Source organism: Symphalangus syndactylus, chromosome 4 (genome assembly GCF_028878055.3).
Source record: "Symphalangus syndactylus isolate Jambi chromosome 4, NHGRI_mSymSyn1-v2.1_pri, whole genome shotgun sequence".
Lineage (NCBI taxonomy): Eukaryota > Metazoa > Chordata > Mammalia > Primates > Hylobatidae > Symphalangus > Symphalangus syndactylus.
Window position 1 is genome coordinate 15,494,188 of NC_072426.2, and position 21,347 is coordinate 15,515,534.

At 34.6% G+C, this 21,347-nt stretch overlaps 1 protein-coding gene and 1 pseudogene across 4 annotated transcripts in view; both read left to right on the forward strand.

Annotated features, from left to right (window-relative positions):
- IBTK (inhibitor of Bruton tyrosine kinase) overlaps positions 1 to 21,347 on the forward strand; it is a 78,959-nt gene that overhangs the window by 26,445 nt on the left and 31,167 nt on the right. For 2 of the 4 annotated variants that reach the window (XM_055274164.2, XM_055274165.2), the window contains exons 9-19: positions 1,959 to 2,082; positions 4,528 to 4,705; positions 6,416 to 6,590; positions 7,828 to 8,430; positions 9,837 to 9,923; positions 11,059 to 11,141; positions 11,227 to 11,264; positions 11,725 to 11,821; positions 17,648 to 17,749; positions 19,955 to 20,072; positions 21,113 to 21,173. In XM_055274164.2, the coding sequence (XP_055130139.1) occupies positions 1,959 to 2,082; positions 4,528 to 4,705; positions 6,416 to 6,590; positions 7,828 to 8,430; positions 9,837 to 9,923; positions 11,059 to 11,141; positions 11,227 to 11,264; positions 11,725 to 11,821; positions 17,648 to 17,749; positions 19,955 to 20,072; positions 21,113 to 21,173 (1,666 nt within the window). The remainder of the gene's footprint in view (positions 1 to 1,958; positions 2,083 to 4,527; positions 4,706 to 6,415; positions 6,591 to 7,827; positions 8,431 to 9,836; positions 9,924 to 11,058; positions 11,142 to 11,226; positions 11,265 to 11,724; positions 11,822 to 17,647; positions 17,750 to 19,954; positions 20,073 to 21,112; positions 21,174 to 21,347) is intronic. The other 2 variants (XM_063637839.1, XM_063637840.1) reach the window with 1 other exon arrangement.
- Positions 12,201 to 12,299, forward strand: LOC129481403 (uncharacterized; annotated as a pseudogene).

Sequence of the window (21,347 nt, forward strand, 5' to 3'; positions counted from 1 at the left end):
CATAATATGTCACCTGTCATTTCATTTTGAATGATTTAAGGAACCAGTGCTTAAAAACAATTGTGAAGTAATGTAAGTGCAGAATTGTACATTTTTAATACATTTTGAATCTTTTATAATTGATTAATTAATTTGACAGTTTTTTGCTGCTCATATTTATTGTGCCATTCCAAAGTATTCAACTTTTATAGACAGGTTTCAGACTAATATGTTACCATTTATATAGTATTTTACTGTGATAAATTCATTATAAATATATACATTATTAGTTTAAATAAATACAAGTACTTAAATAGGTCTTTGTACAAATATAAATGATTCTTGAAAGTGGATAGCTCAACTAGTGGGAGCAGTTGTGTACAGGAATTCTAGAGAATAGCTATCTAACTTTTAAAACAATTGGGGATTTAAATTTAAATGCAACAAAATGCTTTTGATAATGTGAAACAGATACCATCCATGAAGCTAGTCATGAGCAGAAAATGTCTATCAATTTGTAAAAACTTACCTTCTTTGTATAACAATTACTTTTTTTTTGAGATGTTGTCTTGCTCTGTTGCCCAGGCTGGAGTACAGTGACGCGACCTACGCTTACTGCAACTCCCGCCTCCCAGGTTCAAGCAGTTCTTCTGCCTCAGCCTCCCGATTAGCTGGGATTACAGGCACCTGCCACCATGCCCAACTAATTTTTTTGTATTTTTAGTAGAGATGTGGTTTCTCCATTTTGGCCAGGTTGGTCTCGAACTCCTGACCTCAGGTGATTTGCCCACCTTGGCCTTCCAAAATGCTTGGATTACAGGCGTGAGCCACTGCACCTGGCAGAAAGTTACTTTTGACATCAATTTTAGGTTATAGTTTAGTTATAGAAACATGAAAATGTGAATATGTTTCTTAAAACTGCATAAATAGGTTTTTTCCTGAGTTTGAGGTGATATGTAAGATGTTAAGTTGTATTTTTAGTTAACATTTGTAAAACTTGCCTATATAACATTAAATCACATAAATATGTTATATCCCAGTTTACATTAAGGAAATTAGTTTGTTACAGATTAAGTTATACAATATAGTAATTTTGAAAATATTTTTTTCCTTTAATTTAAAAGGGAGGACAGTCATTGGAATAGCAGCAGGCAGATTTCACATAATGCTGTGCACATCAAATGTGCAGATATAATGAAATGTGTAGCTAATAAGTGAGTTTTGAATAGCAGTACAGATGATTTTCATGGTAGCAATATCTGTTTAGGATTAGCCATTTTTGAAATTAAGCATTTCTATTTAATTTTGAGATTTAAAATTTGTCTTTTCTGTTAAAATAGAGATGCACTTAGGAGCTTATAGCCATACCAGTTATTTATTTATTGTTTATTTACTTTTTTAAAACAGAGTCTCTATCACCCAGGCTGGAGTACACTGGTGCGATCTCTGCTCACTGCAACCTCTGTCTCCTAGGTTCAAGTGATTTTTCTGCCTCACCCTCCCGAGTAGCTGGGACTACAGGCGCGCATCACCATGCCCGGCTGATATTTGTCTTAGTAGAGCTAGGGTTTCGCTATTTTGGCCAGGCTGGTCTTGAACCTCTGGCCTCAAATGATCCACCGGCCTTGGCCTCCCAAAGTGCTGGGATTACAGGCGTGAGCCACTGCACCCAGCCCATACCAGTTATTTAAACTCCAGAGTGAATGTTTGAATTAGCAGATGGAACTTCAGGCATTTAGTGTGTGTGTTTGTGTGGGTAAAGGCATTTAAGAGAAAAAGACTTGACATAGAAAGGAACAGCCCCCTTGTAGGGGAAATTTACAGAATGGAAGACTAGAGATACCAAAGACCAAATCATTTTACTTCACCTTTCACAATAATTACCTATAGATTGTTGTTTGAATACTAACTTCTTTGAAGTTTAGGCATGTGCATTTTAGAGAACATATTAATCCAGGATTTTTTTTTTTTTCATTTAGACAGTTGGACTTGAAAAAAGTTCTTGTGTCTGGGGGTCATATGGAATACAAAGTTGATCCTGAACATTTGAAAGAAAATGGGGGTCAAAAAATTTGCATTCTTGCAATGGATGGAGCTGGAAGGGTAAGTATATATTTATGTAAAAGTGTAATCTTACTCTCAGTTGATAGCTATAGCAGACCTGGTAACATGAAAATGTATTGCTATGTTAGTGACAATTCCTGTTGACTTTGATGATTAGTATTGGGTGCCAAAATAAGTATGTTTTAGGCATCCATTACTAATTAGTATGGAGGTGGGATTTAGAGAAAGTATGACAGACAACATTTAATCTAATGTTGCACAATTACTGATTTGTTAAACTGTAATCAAAAATTTTATTTATTGTGCTTAAATGAAAAGAGATTTTGATGTTATTTGGTATATACACTGAATACTGATAAATGACACTGAATTGCATAAATATAAGATACATAATGTAACTATAATTTTATTTATTTATTTTTTTGAGACAGTCTCGCTCTATTGGCCAGGCTAGAGTGCAGTGTCGTGATCTCGGCTCATTGCAACCTTTACCTCCTGGGTTCAGGCAATTCTCATGTCTCAGCCTCCTGAGTAGCAGGGATTACAAGCATGTGCCACTATGCCTGGCTTATTTTTGTGTTTTTAGTAGAGACGGGGTTTTGCCATGTTAGCCAGGCTGTTCTCAAACTCCTGGCCTCAAGTGATCTGCCCTCCTCAGCCCCACAAAGTACTAGGATTACAGGCGTGAGCCATTGCGCCTGGCCTCATGTAACTATTAAAAAAGTAAAGATCAGACAATATGATAAATTTGGTGCATAGTTGGAAATTTTTTTCCATGTTTAGTTTTATACAAATGTATGCATTATAATATATGTATACATTATAACTATCTACATTATATATGAAAGATTTCTGGATCACTAGTGTGTAAGGAATTTCTTATCTCAAATAAAAAGTTCTAATTTTAGTTCCTTATGCAAACGTATCAGTACATTTCTCTAATAACATTATTAATTTAAAGTATTTTAAAAAATTTTCTGAAATATATGTTTCAATTAATGTATTTATATATTATATAAAATACATCTCTAAATTGTTTTTGAAGGGTGGGAGGGTGGGAGCCATCTCTAGATAATATATTTAGATTTTAAAAATTATATTTAGAAGTATATATCATACACTAATGATACTGAAAAACACACAGTATGGGTAGAAAAACACAGATAACTTCCTGGTTTTACTTATAAAATTAAAATAGTGTTTTCCAAGGTTTATAGTATGCTGTAAAGTTTGACATTTTAGAAATTGAGGAATTAATCATAAAACTCCACCTACTGGGTCCTTATAGGCATACATTTTAGGGATGGAGAATGAAGATGATTTTAATCGTAGTAACTAGGTTTAAATATTAGAGCTCTACATCAGGAAGAATAGCTGTTGGATGGTGGGCGTAATACTTGGGTGGTGTGATGCTCTGTGCAGCAAACCACCATGGCACACGTTTACCTATGTAACAAACCTACACATCCTGCACATGTACCCTTGAACTGAAAAGTTGAAGGAAAAAAAAAAGAATTAGAGCTCCAGTTTGTACTAGTGGAAGGAAACAAATGGGGTTACACAAAAGAGTTGAGTACAAAAACTTATATTTGATTTTGGGATGTGTATCACTTACATTAAAATGGATATAGCTTATACTTCTGGATATTTACTTCCTGCAAAATAGAGTCTCATTAAGAAAACCAAGCTCTGAAAGCATCAGTCTCAATCACTATAGTCTTTTTGTGTGAATAACTTTTTAGCGATCTTGTCAGATAACCATTTTGTGTTCTAGTTTTCTTAACTTGATTATGAGGGAATTGGACTTTTAAAAATCAGCAGTTCCAATTTTTCAAATGAAATTGTGCTTGGAATACCAGTATATGAAACAGATAAAACAATTGCTGCTGTGGATTGGGAAGCCTGACACCCCATCTCTCATCATTCTCCATCCCTTGGCAAGTCCCCTGGAGCTACTTTTCAGGGACTCTGAGGTTTGCAGAACCATTTACAACCATTGAATACTATAACGACTTTTCTAAGGTTTTGTTTTAGTTATATAATTGAGTTATGCATACATTTACTTTTTTCTTGAGAGTAAAGTTTGGATTTTCATAGGGGGATCATTCTTCTTGTAAAGAGATAGTACTACAAGAAGCCTGACTTGTAAGTTGTAGCTTTAAGATTTTGTTTTTCTTTAGCATTGTAGCAGATCTGTTTGCCCCAGACAGGTAATACTGGAAATTGCTACTTCTTAAGAGGAGTGCCTTTGAAATAATTTCTAATGCATCAGGCTTGCTTAATATACTTTTCTGAAAGACATTTCTTTAAAATCATCTTGATTTTTATTATAGTATCTATCTTTTTCTGTGGAAGAATGAACATTGAAACGTACTAATGAGAAATTTTATTTTAACAGCATTGTCTCTTGATATCTTGATTTAAGGTTTTGGTTGTTCAAATGCCACTTGCTTTATATTTCAATGTGATTTGGTTTTGTTTTAGGTGTTTTGCTGGAGATCAGTCAACAGTTCTCTGAAGCAGTGTCGATGGGCCTATCCACGTCAGGTCTTCATTTCTGATATTGCTTTAAATAGAAATGAAATTCTATTTGTTACGCAAGATGGAGAAGGATTTAGAGGGAGATGGTTTGAAGAAAAAAGAAAGAGTTCTGAAAAGAAAGGTCAGTTCATATATTGAATGATACGTAAAAATACCTTTCAATTATCCTTTAATTTGACAAGTATTAGGTTCAATTGACAAGTGTTATTAGGTTTTACCTTTATGTAATTATCTTTGTGATTAGCTTTTTAATGCCTGTTTCCTATTAGAGTATAAGGTTAGTGATGGCAAGGGCCATGAATATTCTTCTATATCCTTAGCCTTTGGCATATTTCCTGGCACATTGTAGTCACTCATTAAATCACCTGTTGTATGAATAACTCAGTTATTGTGTGCCAGAACAAAATCAAGAATGTTTATAATTACTCAGAAAATTATAAACGTATTCTTCAAAATCATAAAGCCACAGATAAATGACTTTTGTAAAATTTGATGATTTAGTTGTATTTCTTTTATTTCTTTATAGACTATTCAAGTCTGTAAACATTTAATATATATTTACTATGTGCCAGATATAGGGGAAAGTTTTAAAGATGCAAAAATATATAAAATGGGCCTCTATATTGAGGCACTCATAGGCTTGTAGGGGCAATAGACGTGTATGTAAATATTTGCAGTTCACTGAGACTAATGTTAATATACACATAATAAGTTTCTTGAGATCATAGAAATTGGAGTGACTGAGTGTCAGAGGAAGATTAGTAAAGCCCCATAAGACTAAAATAGAGTTAATTTGTGAGAGTAACTAGAACATAGGTTCAACTTATGGAAGTCTTTAGAAGTGTGTCTTAGTCATATTTAGTGATCTGAAACTGAATTCATGATTTCATGCTCCAACTTCTGCTTCTCAGTGTTTTCTATTTCAGCAAATTATTATCTTTGACACTCAGATTGCCTTGCACTAGAATTAATCAGTCATCAAGTTTTGTTCTCTTTCTCAAATGTTTCTTATATCTTTCCACTTTTTTCCAGATTAATTGCTACAACTTAGTCTATATCATCTTTTAATTCTTTTCCTGGATTTACAGTAATTCCTTAAATGGCCTCTTTATATCTATTCTTTGTTTACCTTAAACGTTCTTCACACTACAGCCAGAGTCATTTCATTCATGTAAATTTCATATCTTTGTGGAAGCACTATATCCTTTGCCTTCATAGCCTTGGTTTTACTTGTAGTGATATAATCATTTGTGTAGTGTGTGTCTTCCATGCTAGATTGTGTACTCGATGAGAGCAGGAACATGTCTGTCTTCTTCACTACTATATCACCAGAGTGATGATATCATAGTAGCCCAGTTTGGTTACTCACATATTTTCTGAATACGTGCAAGAAAGGGGGAAGAGAAAGGGAGGAAGCAAATAAACAAGCAGATTATGAAGACACTAGATTTATATATTTTTAATCCAAGTTGAAGAATTTTTTTCCCTTTGGGCAACAGGAAGTATAAGTTGAAGTGTTTTAAAAGCTAGTATGACACTAGATTTGCTTTTTAGAAAGGTAACTTTGGTTGCAGTATGTAGGATGTGTTTGTTGAAAGAGATGGAATCATGGATACTTGAGAATCCATCCATCAAAAATTTCCTGTATAATACAGCCAATATATTCAGTGCAAAATGTGTTGAAGAGAGGATGTAGTTCTTCAAAAACACTGAATATGTGTGAAAGAGATTTCCATATTTTTCTAACTCCTTTTCTATTCCATTTACTTCTCAATCATTTTAGTAGTTTCAGTGAAGCCTTGATTAATGGTAGTTTATTTCTTTTTAACAGAGATTTTATCAAACCTTCACAATTCCTCATCAGATGTGTCTTATGTCTCTGATATAAATAGTGTGTATGAAAGAATTCGACTTGAGAAACTTACCTTTGCACATAGAGCTGTTAGTGTCAGCACAGATCCAAGTGGATGCAACTTTGCAATCCTGCAGTCAGATCCTAAAACAAGGTATACTTGTATATATTAAATTTCATTTTTTAGAAGGAACAATCACTGAATGTTCTTGTTTTCAGTAGCTGCTGGTACAAATTTAATTGAAGAGCTGTTGTCAAGACCTATAGAGACCTTAGACATAATCATGTTTACAGGATAATCCAGAGGTAGAATTTGTTATACTTGGAGTGATGAATGTTTCCTTTGGTTTGTAAACTGACATTTATTGAAAATATTGAAAATATCTATACATGCACTCACAAAGTTTATTTGTCTTTCTTTTTTTTTTTTTTTTTTTTTTTGAGACGGAGTCTTGCTCTATTGCCCAGGCTAAGTGGCAAAATCTCGGCTCACTCTAACCTCCACCTCCCAGATTGAAGCGATTCTCTTGCCTCAGCCTCCCAAGTAGCTGGGATTACAGGTGCCTGCTACCACACCCAGCTAACTTTTGTATTTTTAGTAGAGATGGGGTTTTGCCCTGTTGGCCAGGCTGGTCTTGACCACCTGACCTCAGGTGATCCACCAGCCTCAGCCTCCCAAAGTGCTAGGATTACAGGCATGAGCCACTGCGCCCTGCCTTATTTGTCTTTCATACTTTATGATGTACCCTAGGTTCTCAGATTCTGAAAAGTGTATTATAAATATTTCTTAGGCAGTTTGCAAAGATTTCTGACCCTTGAATATGATGAGAATTGGCAAAATAAGTGTTGTGGCGCCATCTGTAAATCCCAATGCAAATCTCCTAAGTCACAGCAGAGAGGTATCAGATTAAGATAAACATCAAGGGTACTGTTGAAGTGGGAGGAAATTCTGCAAGTAGGTTCATCATTCATCCTGGTTTGCCCAGGCCTGCCCCAGTTTTAACATTGAAAGTCTCATCTCCTGAGAAACTCGTCAGTCCAAAGCAAACCACAGGAGGGTTGGTCTTCCTACTGAGAAGGGTGAAATGTTGGTTGGGAAGGTGTAATTGCATTCCCACAGTACTGTAAGAACCAGGGATACGGACAACTTAGTTCTTAACATTTTAATTTGAGAGAAGAATAGAATATAAATATAAAAAGGAATAGAAAAAAATTAAAGGATGATACAGCATCCAGGACTTTGTGCAATATTCCTGTATTTTAGGAAATGCCAAATTTAAAATTTTCTAAATACTGTTTAAAAAATTGCATTTTAAAGGAAAATTGGCTAGGTATAAAAAAGGATTTCCTTCATTTTTTTGAAGCATAATTTGTTTTTGTCTTCTTTCTAGCCTTTATGAAATTCCAGCTGTGTCCTCATCATCCTTTTTTGAAGAGTTTGGCAAACTGTTGAGGGAAACAGATGAAATGGACAGCATTCATGATGTGACATTTCAAGTTGGCAATAGACTCTTCCCTGCACATAAATATATTTTGGCAGTGCGTTCTGATTTTTTTCGGAAATTGTTTCTTTCAGATGGTAATACTTTAGAATTTACAGATATTTACCGGAAAGATGAAGATTCTGCAGGGTGCCATCTCTTTGTGGTAGAGAAGGTTCATCCTGACATGTTTGAATACCTTTTACAATTTATATACACAGATACATGTGACTTTTTAACTCATGGCTTCAAACCAAGAATACACTTAAACAAAAACCCAGAAGAATATCAGGGAACTCTGAATTCTCATTTGAATAAAGTGAATTTCCATGAAGATGATAACCAGAAGTCTGCATTTGAAGTTTACAAAAGTAATCAAGCTCAAACAGTTAGTGAGAGGCAGAAGAGCAAACCTAAATCTTGTAAAAAAGGAGAAAATATTAGGGAAGATGATCCTGTAAGAATGTTGCAAACTGTTGCAAAGAAATTTGGCTTCAGTAATTTGAGTAGTAGGTATGATTTCTCCTTTGTATCTGTTCCTGTACCTCATTCAGTCCTCCTTTAAAAAATTTCCAACCCTTATGGTGAAACCCCATCTCTACTAAAAATACAAAAAATTAGCCGGGCGCGGTGGCGGGTGCCTGTAGTCCCAGCTGCTCAGGAGGCTGAGGCAGGAGAATGGTGTGAACCCGGGAGGCGGAGCTTGCAGTGAGCCAAGATTGCGCCACTGCATTCCAGCCTGGGCGACAGAGCGAGACTCCATCTCAAAAAAAAAAAAAAAAAAAAAAAAAAAAAATTCCCACCCTTTTTGCCTTGCTTTGCTTTTCTTTCCCCTCCCCAAGTCTCCTCCCACTTGTTCCATCCCCTTCTCTTTCTCCTTCCCCTCCTCTTCCTCTCTCTCACTTTCTCCCTACCCATCCTTTTTTTGGGGAGGTACATGGATATGTCTTTCCTCCATTTGTGGGCAGAGCTATCTCTGGGACTTCTTGGATTACATTAATGGATGGGAAAGCTGTTGGTGGGTTTGAACTCTGGTTTGTGTATGTAACAGGGATCTGGAGTGGCAGGCAGTGTGGTATGCTGGAAAGGACCTTCAAGTTAGAAAGACATACATGTCTCTTAGCTTTACTATTCCTGGCTGGGACAATTTTCTTTCTTTTACCTCAGTTTCTCAATATAAGAAATGGGAAAGATAATATTTACCTCATATTGTTGGTATGGTTTTGTCATATGTAAATTGCCTAACACCATAGTATCATATTATGAATCAGAGTATTTGAAATTCTTTCTTTTTTTAAGGTATTTATGTTGCTTGTGGCAGTTAAACCTTGGTTGTAGGGTGGGAACAGAGGAGGGGTGTGTATCTGTTTAAAAATAATGAAGGGGCCAGGCGCGGTGGCTCACGCCTGTAATCCCAGCACTTTGGGAGGCCGAGGTGGGCAGATCACCTGAGGTCAGGAGTTTGAGACCAACCTGGCCAACATGGCGAAACCCTGTCTCTACAAAAAATTACAAAAATTAGCCGGGCATGGTGGTGAATGCCTGTAGTCCCAGTTACTGGGGAGGCTGAGGCAGGAGATTCACGTGAACCTGCGAGGTGGAGTTTGCAGTGAACTAAGATCATGCCACCACACTCTAGCCTGGGTGATAGAGCGAGACTTTGTCTCAAAAAAAAAAAAAAAAAGGAAAAACTTTACGCTATGGCTTTGTCTTTTGTCAGTAACATTTAATCTGTTTTGAATTCTAACTAAAATGGAAGAAAAAGTATGATATTTCTTTATCTCAGAGTAGGAGTTTGTTGAGATACTTTTCTAGGATACAGTATTATATTTAAATGTAAGCTAATTTGTTGGATTTTTTGTTGTATGTTTATTTTTGTAGGGGAATATCAATTGTTAATTTTTATCTATCCTTGATAGGTTAGATGGAGTCAGATTTGAAAATGAAAAAATTAATGTTATTGCCAAGAACACTGGTAATAAACTGAAGCTAAGTCAGAAAAAATGGTAAGTAAGAAAAGGAAGATTAACATTTCATCTCTAGATTTTGGCACTGAAGTGTGGAAATAGATCTCTGCTTACCCACATATGAAGCAAAATGTATAGGTAGATACCCTCTTACCTTTTCTAGTATTCTGCATTTCTGGAAATGTTGGGGAGCTGTTGAAGTAAATTGATAAGATATTAACTGCTGAAGACATCAAAGGAGTTTTTTCTTTCCGATGGCTTTCTAATAGAGAGTGGAACTTTTAATTTTTATTTTTTCTTGCCTGAATTTTGTGCCTTGTTATAATTAGGAAATGTTATTAGCCCCCAAACCAATTAATTATACCTCTTCATCATTGTTACGATTATTTCCTTTAGTATAAAAAATTTTTAATAATAAATATACTATTCTAAATATATTATTAAAAAGTTTTGTTTTTAGGGCCTGGTGTGGTGGCTTACGCGTGTAATCTCAGCACTCTGGGGGGCCGAGGCGGGTGGATCACCTGGGGTCGAGTTTGAGACCAGCCTGATTAACATGGTGAAATCCTGTCTCTACGAAGAAAATACAAAAATTAGCTGGGCATAGTGGCAGGTGCCTGTGATCCCAGCTACTTGGGAGGCTGAGGCAGGAGAATCACTTGTACTCGGGAGGCGGAGGTTGCAGTGAGCCAAGATTGCACCATTGCACTCCAGCCTGGGTGGCAGAACGAGACCCTGTCTCAAAGAAAAAAAAGTTTTGTTTTTAGCTATTCATACTTCCTCTGTAAGTGAAAAGGTTCTGGAGAAGGATAGACGGTGGAGTTGTTTCAACTGTGCTTGGCCCAGATTAGCTACTACAAATAAGTGAATTACAGAAACTTAAATATGATATCACTTACTATTAACAGTTTGTCTGAAATAAAAAAAAAAGGAAAATCAGAAAAATACTTTTTGAATATTTGTATTCGGCCCTCTTTTCAAATATTGTCTTTACTCTAAGGCCCTTATCTTCCCTGTGGTGGAAGAAGATAAGTATTTTATTGTATGTATTCCTGCAAGTTATTTATTCTCTGCCACCTTTAAGAGAAAATTGAAAGTTAAGCCAAATCCTATAATCTTTTTTGTTAAATATGTAAAGAAATTGCTCTTGCTTCAATTAAACATTTTCTTGCAGTTCATTTCTGTGTGACGTGACCATGAAATCAGTGGATGGAACGGAATTTCCTTGTCATAAATGTGTTCTTTGTGCTAGACTTGGTAGGTGCACTTTTTAAAGCTGCTCATTTATTTGCTGTAGTATTGTTTCACTATTCTTATTGCATTGAACTTTTTTTTCTTTTAGAATATTTTCATAGTATGCTGAGTAGCTCATGGATTGAGGTAAGATTTAAGTAAAAAGTGCCTAGGTTGGTAACTATGTTTCTTTATATTTTGTGGAAAGTATGTAGTAAAGAAATTCAAAATCAGAACTCGATATTTTAGCTCAGTTTTTCATTTATATTAAACTTTATTTATGCTTGAGGCTGCTGGAAAATAGCAACACTTAGAATTTAAAATTATTGCCAAAAAGCTACTTAAATAAAAATTTCCCCGTTATTATTTAGAAATGTATTAGGAACACCATTGTGTTTCTTGTTTTCTGAATTTTTTTGTTCCTTTTTCATGTTATGTTTTAAAATTAAATTTAATATTATTTTAGCCATGTGTTTTGTAAATTTTATGTTTTGCATTTGATGTGATTTCCTGTTCAGAGTGTTTTGTACCAATAACCCAAATTAGAATGTAATATTTTATTGTTTAGAATGAATTATTTTACTTTATTTTGTCTTATTTTATTTAGGCTTCCAGTTGTGCAGCTCTGGAAATGCCAATACATTCTGATATATTAAAAGTTATTTTGGACTACCTCTATACTGATGAAGCTGTGGTGATAAAAGGTATTAATAAGAGTTAGGACATTGTAGATACTTCAGATATAATGGAATAATGGTAAAATCAACATGAATCTTAATTTCTCATAGAAAAAACCATCAATAAAGGCTTAATTTATTTTATTTTTAAAATATTTAATTTATTTTTTATTATTTATGGAGACCGGGGTCTTATTATGTTGCCCAGGCTGGTCTCAAACTCCTAGGCTCAAGGGATTATTCCACCTCGGCCTTCCAAAGTGCTAGGATTATAGCATGAGCCAATATGCCTGGCCAATAAAGGCTTAATTTAGAATCAGCAATAGGGATGATTGCTAATAGTAAAGGAGCAGAAAAGGAAGGTTTTCATTACCTATGTGAAAATGAACTCTTTGAGAATTAGTGCTTGCTTTGGCAGCAAGTATACTAAAACTGGAATGATACAGAGATTACATGGCCCCTGTACAAGGATGACATGCAAATTTGTGAAGCGTTTCATTAAAAAAAAAAAAAAAAAAAAGAATTGTAGGTAATGGTTGAAATTAGATTCAGCAGTTCAATTTCCAGCTACTTCTATGATGGAGATGAATGAATTGACAACAGGGATAGTTTTGACAAATACTTAAATAAGTTCTTTCTTACCTGTTTTTCCGCTTCGTGGTTACACATCTTGAAAGAAACAGATTAAAAATTGTACCAAAATTTATGAAGAGAGGTCATTTATATACTTTGTTAGGCAAAACAGTAACTTTTAGTTACAAGGTATGTTTAGTCATTAGAATGGTACTGGATGTTCTGTCATATTCTGTTAGTTTTTTTAACCCCAGCTATATATTGGGGATAAAAAAAGTGAATAGACCTTTTTCTATATTCAAGAAACTCAATCTAGTGGAGAAGACAAATGTGTAAGAAAACAAATATAATCCAACAGAATAATTCTCTAAAAAGCAGATGCATTTTTAAGAAGCTAGCCTCTGAGTCTGCCTAGGAAATCTGGGTAGTCTTGTAAGGAGATAGAGTTTAACTGAGGACAAGATTTCTGAAGATCTGTATACGTGAGAGTAAGATAACTGAGACATGGTATGTTTTTCTCTACTTTCATTCTTTTTAAAAATCGAGAAATTATTTGCATGATAAAACTTATACTTTTAAAGCATACAATAAGTAGTTTTTAGTATGTTTATGAATTTGTGCACCTATCATCACTGTATAATTCTAGAACATTTTCATCACCCCAGAAAGATACCTTGTACCCATTAGCAGACACTTCCCACTCTCTCTCATCCCCAGTCCCTGGAAAACCCCTATTATGTTTTCTGTCTCTATGGATTTGCCTCTTCTGGACATTTCATATAAATACAATCAAACAACATGTGACCTTTTGTATTTAACTTATTTTACTTAAGTACGATGTTTTAAAAATTTATCCGTGTTGTATCAGGTACCAACACTTCATTCTTTTTTATTGCCAAATAATATTTATTATGTGGATATAACACATTTATTCGTCAGTTGATGGATGTTGGGGTTGTTTTTACCTCTTGTCTATTACGAATCATGTTGCTGTGAACGTTCATGCCTAAGTTTTTGCGTGGGCCTATGTTTTCATTTCTCTTGGGCGTATACCTAGAAGTGGAAATGCTGGGTCATCTGTTTAATTTTTTAGGAACTGCCAAACTGCACAGTGGCTAGCTGTACCATTTAACTTTACCACTAACAGTGTGAGGGTTCCAATTTCTCCACATCCTTGCAAGCACTTATTAATATCAACCTTTTTTATTATAGCCATCCTAATGGGTGTGAAGTTATGCAACATTGTGGTTTTGATTTGTATTTCACTAATGACTAATGATGTTGACCATCTTTTCATATGCTTTTTGGTCATTTGTATATCTTCTTTGAATACATACTCAAATCCATTGGACACATTTTTTCTCAATTATTTGTTTTTTTATGATGTTGCAAGAGTTCTTTATATATTCTGGATATTAGTCCCTTATGGGATATGCGATTTGCAAATATTTTCTCTCCTTCCCTGAGTTTTCATTTCCTTGATGAAGTGTCCTTTAAAACACAAAAAACTTTTATTTTATTTTTGAGACAGGGTCTTGCTCCGCTGGCCAAGCTGGAGTGCAGTGGCATGGTCATGGCTCACTGCAGCCTCGGCCTCCTGAGCTCAAGTGATCCTTCCCACCTCAGCCTCCCGAGTAACTGGGACTACAGCTGCGCACCACCATGCCTGGTTAATTTGTAAAAACGTTTTAGAGACAGAGCCTCCCTGTATTGCCCAGGCTGGTCAGAACTCCTGGGCTCAAGTAATCTTCCTGCCTCAGCCTCCCAAAGTGCTGGGATTACAGGCATTTGATGATGTCCAAATTGTCTGTGTTGACTTGTTACTTGTGTTTTTGGTGTCATATCTGGGAATTTATTGTCAAATCCAAGGTCATGATGATTACCCTATATGTTTTCTTCTAAGAGTTTTATAGTTCTGTCTCTCACATGTAGGTCTTTCATCCCTTTTGAGTTAATCCCCCCCCCAGTCTTATTAAGGTGTAATTAACAAGTAAAAATTATATGTAGTCATAGTGTATAACATGATGCTTTGAGAGATATATATAATATCTATATTTATATATCTATACAGAGAGATAATTACCACAATCAAGCTAATTAACATATCCATCACCTCACATAATTACCTTTTTTTTTTTGTGGTGAGAGTACTTGAGATCTAGTCTTTCAGCAAATCTCAAGTATGCAGTACATTATTATCAGTGTAGTCGCCATGCTGTATATAAGGTCTCTAGATCTTATTCATTCATCTTGTAACTGTAATTTTGTACTCTTTGACCAATATCTCCCCATTACCCTAATCCGCTGACCTCTAGTAACCACCATTCTCATTAAGTTATTTTTTGTATTTGTTGTGAGGTGTGGGTCCAAGTTTATTCTTTTACATCTGCACGTCCTATTTTTCGAGTACCATTTGTTGAAAAGACATTTGTTTTCCCATTGAATTGTTTTAGCACCTTTGTCAAAAATCAACTGACAATAAATTTTAAGTTTTATTTCTGTACTCTTCAGTTCTATTTCACTAAACTCTCTTTATGCCAGTACAGCACTGTCTTGATTACCATTGCTCTGTTGTAAGTTGTGAAATTGGGAAATGTGAGTTTTCCTACTATGTTCTGCTATTTCAAGATTGTATTGGCTATTTTGGGTTTCTTGCATTTTCTTGTGAATTTTAGGATTAGTTTCCCAATTTCTGCAATAAAAGCAGCTTGGATTTTAATACGAATCACATTTAATTTGTAGATCAGCTTGGGGATTATTGTCATTTTAATATTTAAGTCTTATAATCCATTAACACCGGTTGTCTTTCCATTTATTTAAGTCTATATATTTAAGTCTTTAATTTCTTTCAGTGATTTTTGTAGTTTTCAGTGTACAAGCCTTGCTCTTTCTTAGTTAAAAATTATTAAGAATTTTTAGTGCTATTTTAAATGGAAATTTTTAAATTTTGTTTTTGGATTGTCCTTTGCTGGTGTTTAGAATTACAATTGATTTCCGTATATTGATCTTATGTCCTGCAACCTTGCTGAACTTGTTCACTAATTCTAGTAGTTTTTTTTAGTGGATTCCTTAGGATTTTCTATATGCAAGATCATGTCATCTGCAAATAGGGATGGTTTTACTTATGCCTTTCCAATTTGGGTGTGCTTTATTTATTTTTCTTGCTTAATTGCCCGGATTAGATGAATCTCTAGTACTCTGTTGAATAGAAGTGGCAACAGTGGTCATCCTTGTCTTGTTTCTGATGTTAGGAAAAAGCATTCAGCCTTTTTACCATTAATTAGGATGTTACTTGTGGGTTTTTTGTAGTTGCCATTTATCAGGTTGAGGAAGATTATTTCTATTCCTGGTTTATTGAGGTTTATTGAGTGTTTTTATCATGAAAGGGTGTGGGATTTTTGTCAAATGTTTTTCTGTTTCTTAAGATGGCCATGTGTTTATTATACTTTATTTTTGTGTATTATATTGATTGATTTTTCATATGTTGAATCATCCTTTCATTTTGGATTTATTCTGCTAGGTCATGTTGTATAATTCCTTTTTATGTGTTACTGGATTTAGTTTCTTATCGTTTTTTGAGGATTTTCGCATCTTTAATTGTAAGGGATATTGGTTTAGTTTTCCTGTGATGTCCCTGTCTGTTTTTAGAATCAGCATAATATTGGCCTCCTTGTCTGAGTTGGGAAGTGTTCTTCATCTTCTACTTTTTGAAGAGTGTGGAGAATTGTATTAATTTATCTTGTATTAATTCATCAGTTGTATTATTCATCTTTAAATATTCAGTCAGATTAACCAATTAAGCCATCTGGTCCTGGACTCTTCTTTGTAGGAAGTTTTTTGATCACTAATTCAGTATCTTTACTTTACTTATTGCTAATTGTTTGCCCCCAGATAAAAGGCTGTTGTCACTGGGCAAGCCTTGAGTCAGGTCAAATAAAGATAAGCATTCTAGTGGGATTTTCAGGGAACTAGCAGACAGGTCAAATAAGGATACTATTGCTTTCCAAGTGTTCTGTCTCCTTCTGTGGCTACTAGGCTGTCAATGTGATTCCCTATGATTATGGAGCTGTTGGTTTTCAGTACTGCTGCGGAGGAGGGGAGAGGAAGATCTGAACAGGAAAGGCTGCGGTGTCCTGAATCCCACTGTTCTTAACAAGATTCAACTGCTTTTCTTAAGTAAACACTTCCTAGATTATTATAAGCTTTTGGCTGATTTCCAGAATTCTGGAAAAGTTGATTATGACAGTTTTCCACAGGTGTCTGTTTTTTTTTTTTTTTTAGAGGAGAGGATTAGACGCTCTTAGTCTGTCATTCCTAGTGGCTTCATCTTTGTCTCGTATTTTAAAGCTGTTTTCTATGTCAGATTTTTTTCTTCTTAATCCTTTTTTCCCTTTCTTCTCTTCTTCTGTTGTTGTTATTTTTTTCTTTCAATTTATGTTGTTATTTTGGCAGTGACTTAGGGGCAAAAAGCCATTAGTAGTACTTAGGACCAAATAACTTGTTTTATTTTTTATTTTTTTGAGATGGAGTCTCACTCTGTTGCCCAGGCTGGAGTGCAGTGGCGTGATCTCGTCTCATTGCAACCTCTGCCTCCCGTGTTCAAGCAATTCTTGTGCCCCAGCCTCCCCAGTAACTGGGACTACAGGCATGTGCCACCATCCCCTGCTAATGTTTGTATTTTTAGTAGAGATATGTTCACCATGTTGGCCAGGCTGGTCTCAAACTCCTGGTCTTAAGTGGTCCGTCTGCCTCTACCTCTCATAGTGCTGGGATTACAGGCGTGAGCCACCACACCTGGCCCAAGAAAGTTGTTTTAAATTAAGGAAGTCCAATAGTTACAAAAAAGCATTCTTAGATGACAAATTTTGTTTTAAATAAGAAAACATAAGAGCATTATTTCCCCACCCTATATATATTAAGTGTGATGCTGAGATTTGACTTTTCCCTCTTTGTATTAGTTTGAGAAGTGTTTTTCTAACAACATGGGAGATTATAAACAAGTCAGGTATTCTAGTTGCCTTCTAGACTGAAATGATCAATTTAAGTTGGCCATTTTATGGTCCTAGTGTGAGATCAAGACATTTTGATATAATTTTGTCAGCTTTCTACCTAAAAAATAGGAATATATTTTGGTGTATTTACTTTTTATTATGGTTGCCCTTTCAACATTTAGAAAATAATCTTAAATCTCTTTTCTAGTGTACTAATTACTTCAAATTTTTTTTTCTAGGTATAATGTATACAAAGAAAGAGTGATGCTTGTTTTCTTTCTTTTTTTAGAATCTCAAAATGTAGATTTTATTTGTAGTGTTCTTGTGGTGGCTGATCAACTTCTCATAACCCGGTTGAAAGAGATTTGTGAAGTAGCATTAACTGAAAAACGTGAGTAATTTTGAATTTGAGTATTAGTATGTTTTCAGGTTCATCAAGGATTACTGTACTTTATTGACTTTATTATTCCATTTATGGTAAAATAGACCATTTTTTTGGTACCATGAAAACCTGCCAAAATATGTAAATTATTACATGCCATCATTTGTAAGTGAATTCTTATTTTAGAAATATGTGAAAATATATACGACTTAGAATTGAAATGTAATATTTTTACTGAAATGTCATAAAACCTTGAAGAATAAAGATGGTGTCAAATTTATTTGCCAATTTCAAGGGTGAGAGTTTAAAAGTGAAATTTTTGTACTCTTGCCCTGATCTTGGCTTCAGGTGTTTTTAGCTACCCATTTTCTGCTATTTGCAGCGATTTTAAAAATTTAACTTTCCCATTATATATCTGAACAAAGCACATCTCTTTTTTTCTCGAACTCTTCTTTCTTGCTGTCTTCATTATCTTAGTTAATTTCATGGCTGTCCTCCTGAACACTCTACTTTGAAATCCAAAATGAGTTTTTCTTTGTTATTTTGGCCCTGACACTCAAATTCATTCAGCTGTCAAAACTTACTCCTTTTAACTATGTTGGTCACATTTCATCTACCTTTGGGTTCTCACTGTCACTATGCAGTTGAGGTCACTGTTATCTGTTCCTTCTGTGTAGTGTCACAGTAGTGTTTTAAATGCTCTTTCTCCTGTCTACTTCTGTTTCTTTAAGCTTCCTGTAGGAAGTAGTTACGTCTTCCCCCTGTTTACGTATTTATAGTTGCTTACTCTAGAATAAAGGTTAACTTTCCTTAGCTTCCACCTGACAGCCTTTTTGACTTTCTAATCTTATATCTGTTCTGCTTCATTGCTACTTCAGGAAGTGTGAAGGGAATTCCTGTCCATTTTTTCTAGTTCATACTTGCTAGGAGTTTGTCTTGGCTTTGGCATTTTAGTTCTCACTTTTCTTGAGCACTGTAGACTGTGTACTCCTTGGTTATTAAATAGAGAACAACAGCTCTGATCTTCTTTTAAGCAAGGAAAGAAAAATATTCTAAAATAAAGGACACAGCATACAACAGGTATAAGACATACATATAAGTGATATTTTACACTTGTACATTTGCCTTTGCTGGTCTTCCTCAGTGTTGTTTCATGGCTCTGGCTGCACAGTTGCCTTTATTAATTCCTTGATATTCCTAGAACCTAGGAAAAGGAGGCTACCACTTCGTTTGGTCGCTGATTATTAGGAATATGTGGATACTTGTTCCCATATGAACAACTCTAAAGAAGTTTTTATATGATCTAATTTCATCATTTCTTCCATTTCTCTGTTCATCATTAGTTGAAAATGTAGGTTAGTCAGGAGTGAGACAGAGACCATTATTGACTGCAGTTGCAACTTTTGATAGAATTACAGGTGAGAAAGAAAAAGAAATGCAAGAAGCCAGATGTAGAAAACAACTGTGTTTGCCTATTGGCTGGTACTGATAATTAAGAAAAATAGTGGAGGGAACAGGAAGCTGAAAGTTACCTGTTATGTAGGTAGAATATTCTGGGAGAGTCTCTAGGAAAATGGGTACTTTATATATAATGTTACTACGATTGTAACTAAATCCAGAATCTTTTGCACAGTATATCAGATTTTTCACTGGTATGAAGAATATTATGGTAAGATTGTGATGGACATATTTTCGAAATATGTATATATTTATATACTTACATGTATATATATATACACCCACATGAATTCTGATAGATAACTCAATATATTTTATAGAATTATTTCATCAGTTTTTCTTAGTTTTATATCTTTTTTAGTTTTATGGAAGATGGAATAACTGCTATGTAAATGAAAAGGAAAGTTGTTCATTAATGAAAGCTTTTTAAAAATATTCAGAAAATGTTAGGTGGAAGATTGTCAGTTCTTATGTGTTTGCTTTTGGGTGGCACTGTGCCCCTTCTGTATTTAGTTTTGCTTAGAATATGCTTGTGTGTGAGCTTATTTTTCCTCATAGCCAATCTTTTGAAATTACTTTGGCGTATTGGGATGGAAGAGTTACATATTTGCCCCAGTATTAACTTAGTTTCAGCAAGAAATTTTTTTTTCTTTATTCCAAATGTTCAAATCTTACAGCTTTAGACATAAATGTATTTTATTTTGCTGTGGTAATGTGCTTTTTATCCAATTTTACAAATCTTTTCTTTCTTTGTAGTTACCTTGAAGAATGCTGCTATGCTACTGGAATTTGCAGCAATGTATAGTGCAAAACAGTTGAAACTGTCTTGTTTACAGTTTATAGGATTGAATATGGCAGCTTTACTTGAAGCAAGGTAGGTTAGGTGCATATGTTGTATGATTGTTGCAAAAGGAGATATATATAATAGCAGATATTATTAGTGATTTAAATATGAATAATGATGTTTACCTGGATGGAAAGAATTTGATAAATGCTGATGATTTAGAAGTTATATACATTTTAGAATTAGAGAGCTTTTGAAAACTTTTGAATGTTTTTAACAGTGATCTTTTTAAAATGAAATAAATGTATACCTTTTAAAAAATATAAGGTCAAAATATTTTACTTCCTGTAAGTCATTGGTGAGAATATGAGAACACAGAAATTTGAGATTAGAGTTCCTGGTGTCAGTTTTTATTTTAAAGCTTCATTGTTTAGTTTATTTTTATATTTTACTTCAGTAGTAATGACTATTAACTATGTGCTAGACGGTGTTCTAAAAGCATTACATAGATTCATTTAGTTAATTTTTATGAAACTCTTATGAAGTAGAGAAGATTCTTTGTACATTTATTTATAATAGTTGCTTGAGGCCGGGTGTGGTGGCTTATGCTTGTAATCCCAGCACTTTGGGAGGCTGAGGCAGGTGGATCACCTGAGGTCAGGATTTCAAGACCGGCCTGGCCAAGATGGTGCAACCCTATCTCTAATAAAAATACAAAAATTAGCCGGGCATGATGGTGCGTGCGTGGTAGTCTCAGCCACTTGGGAGGGTGTGAGGCAGGAGAATCACTTGAACCCAGGAGGCAGCAGTTGCAGTGAGCTGAGATTGCACCACTGCACTCCAGCCTGGGTGACAGAGTGAGACTCTGTCTCAAAAAAAGAAAAAAAAAAAGAGTTGCTTGAGTTTTATTGAAGATATTTGTGTAATATGTTTGCTTTGCTGTTTATTTGAAATATGTAATATACAACCACATCTATTTCCAAAACGAATTTGTAGCAACTGCTATATATAATGCTTAAAAAATAACTTTGTTACTTATCTGGCAATATGAAATATCTACATATGTGAACATCTTGACAGTTACCAAGTCACTTGAATCTTAAGATAGAATTTTGTATCCTGTATTTTAGGTCTCTTGATGTTTTAAGTGATGGTATTTTGAAGGATCTTTCTGAGTTTTACCGGAAAATGGTAAGGTTTATATTTTAAGATTTTCGTGGCTATAATATTACCAGCTTAAGCAGTATATTAGATTAGACTTATCAATGGAATAGTTTCCTAATGACTTCTAGTACATTAGGATCTTTTAAAACTGATGATATAGGATTCCTTTACAGATCTCACAGATACATATGATAATCAAAA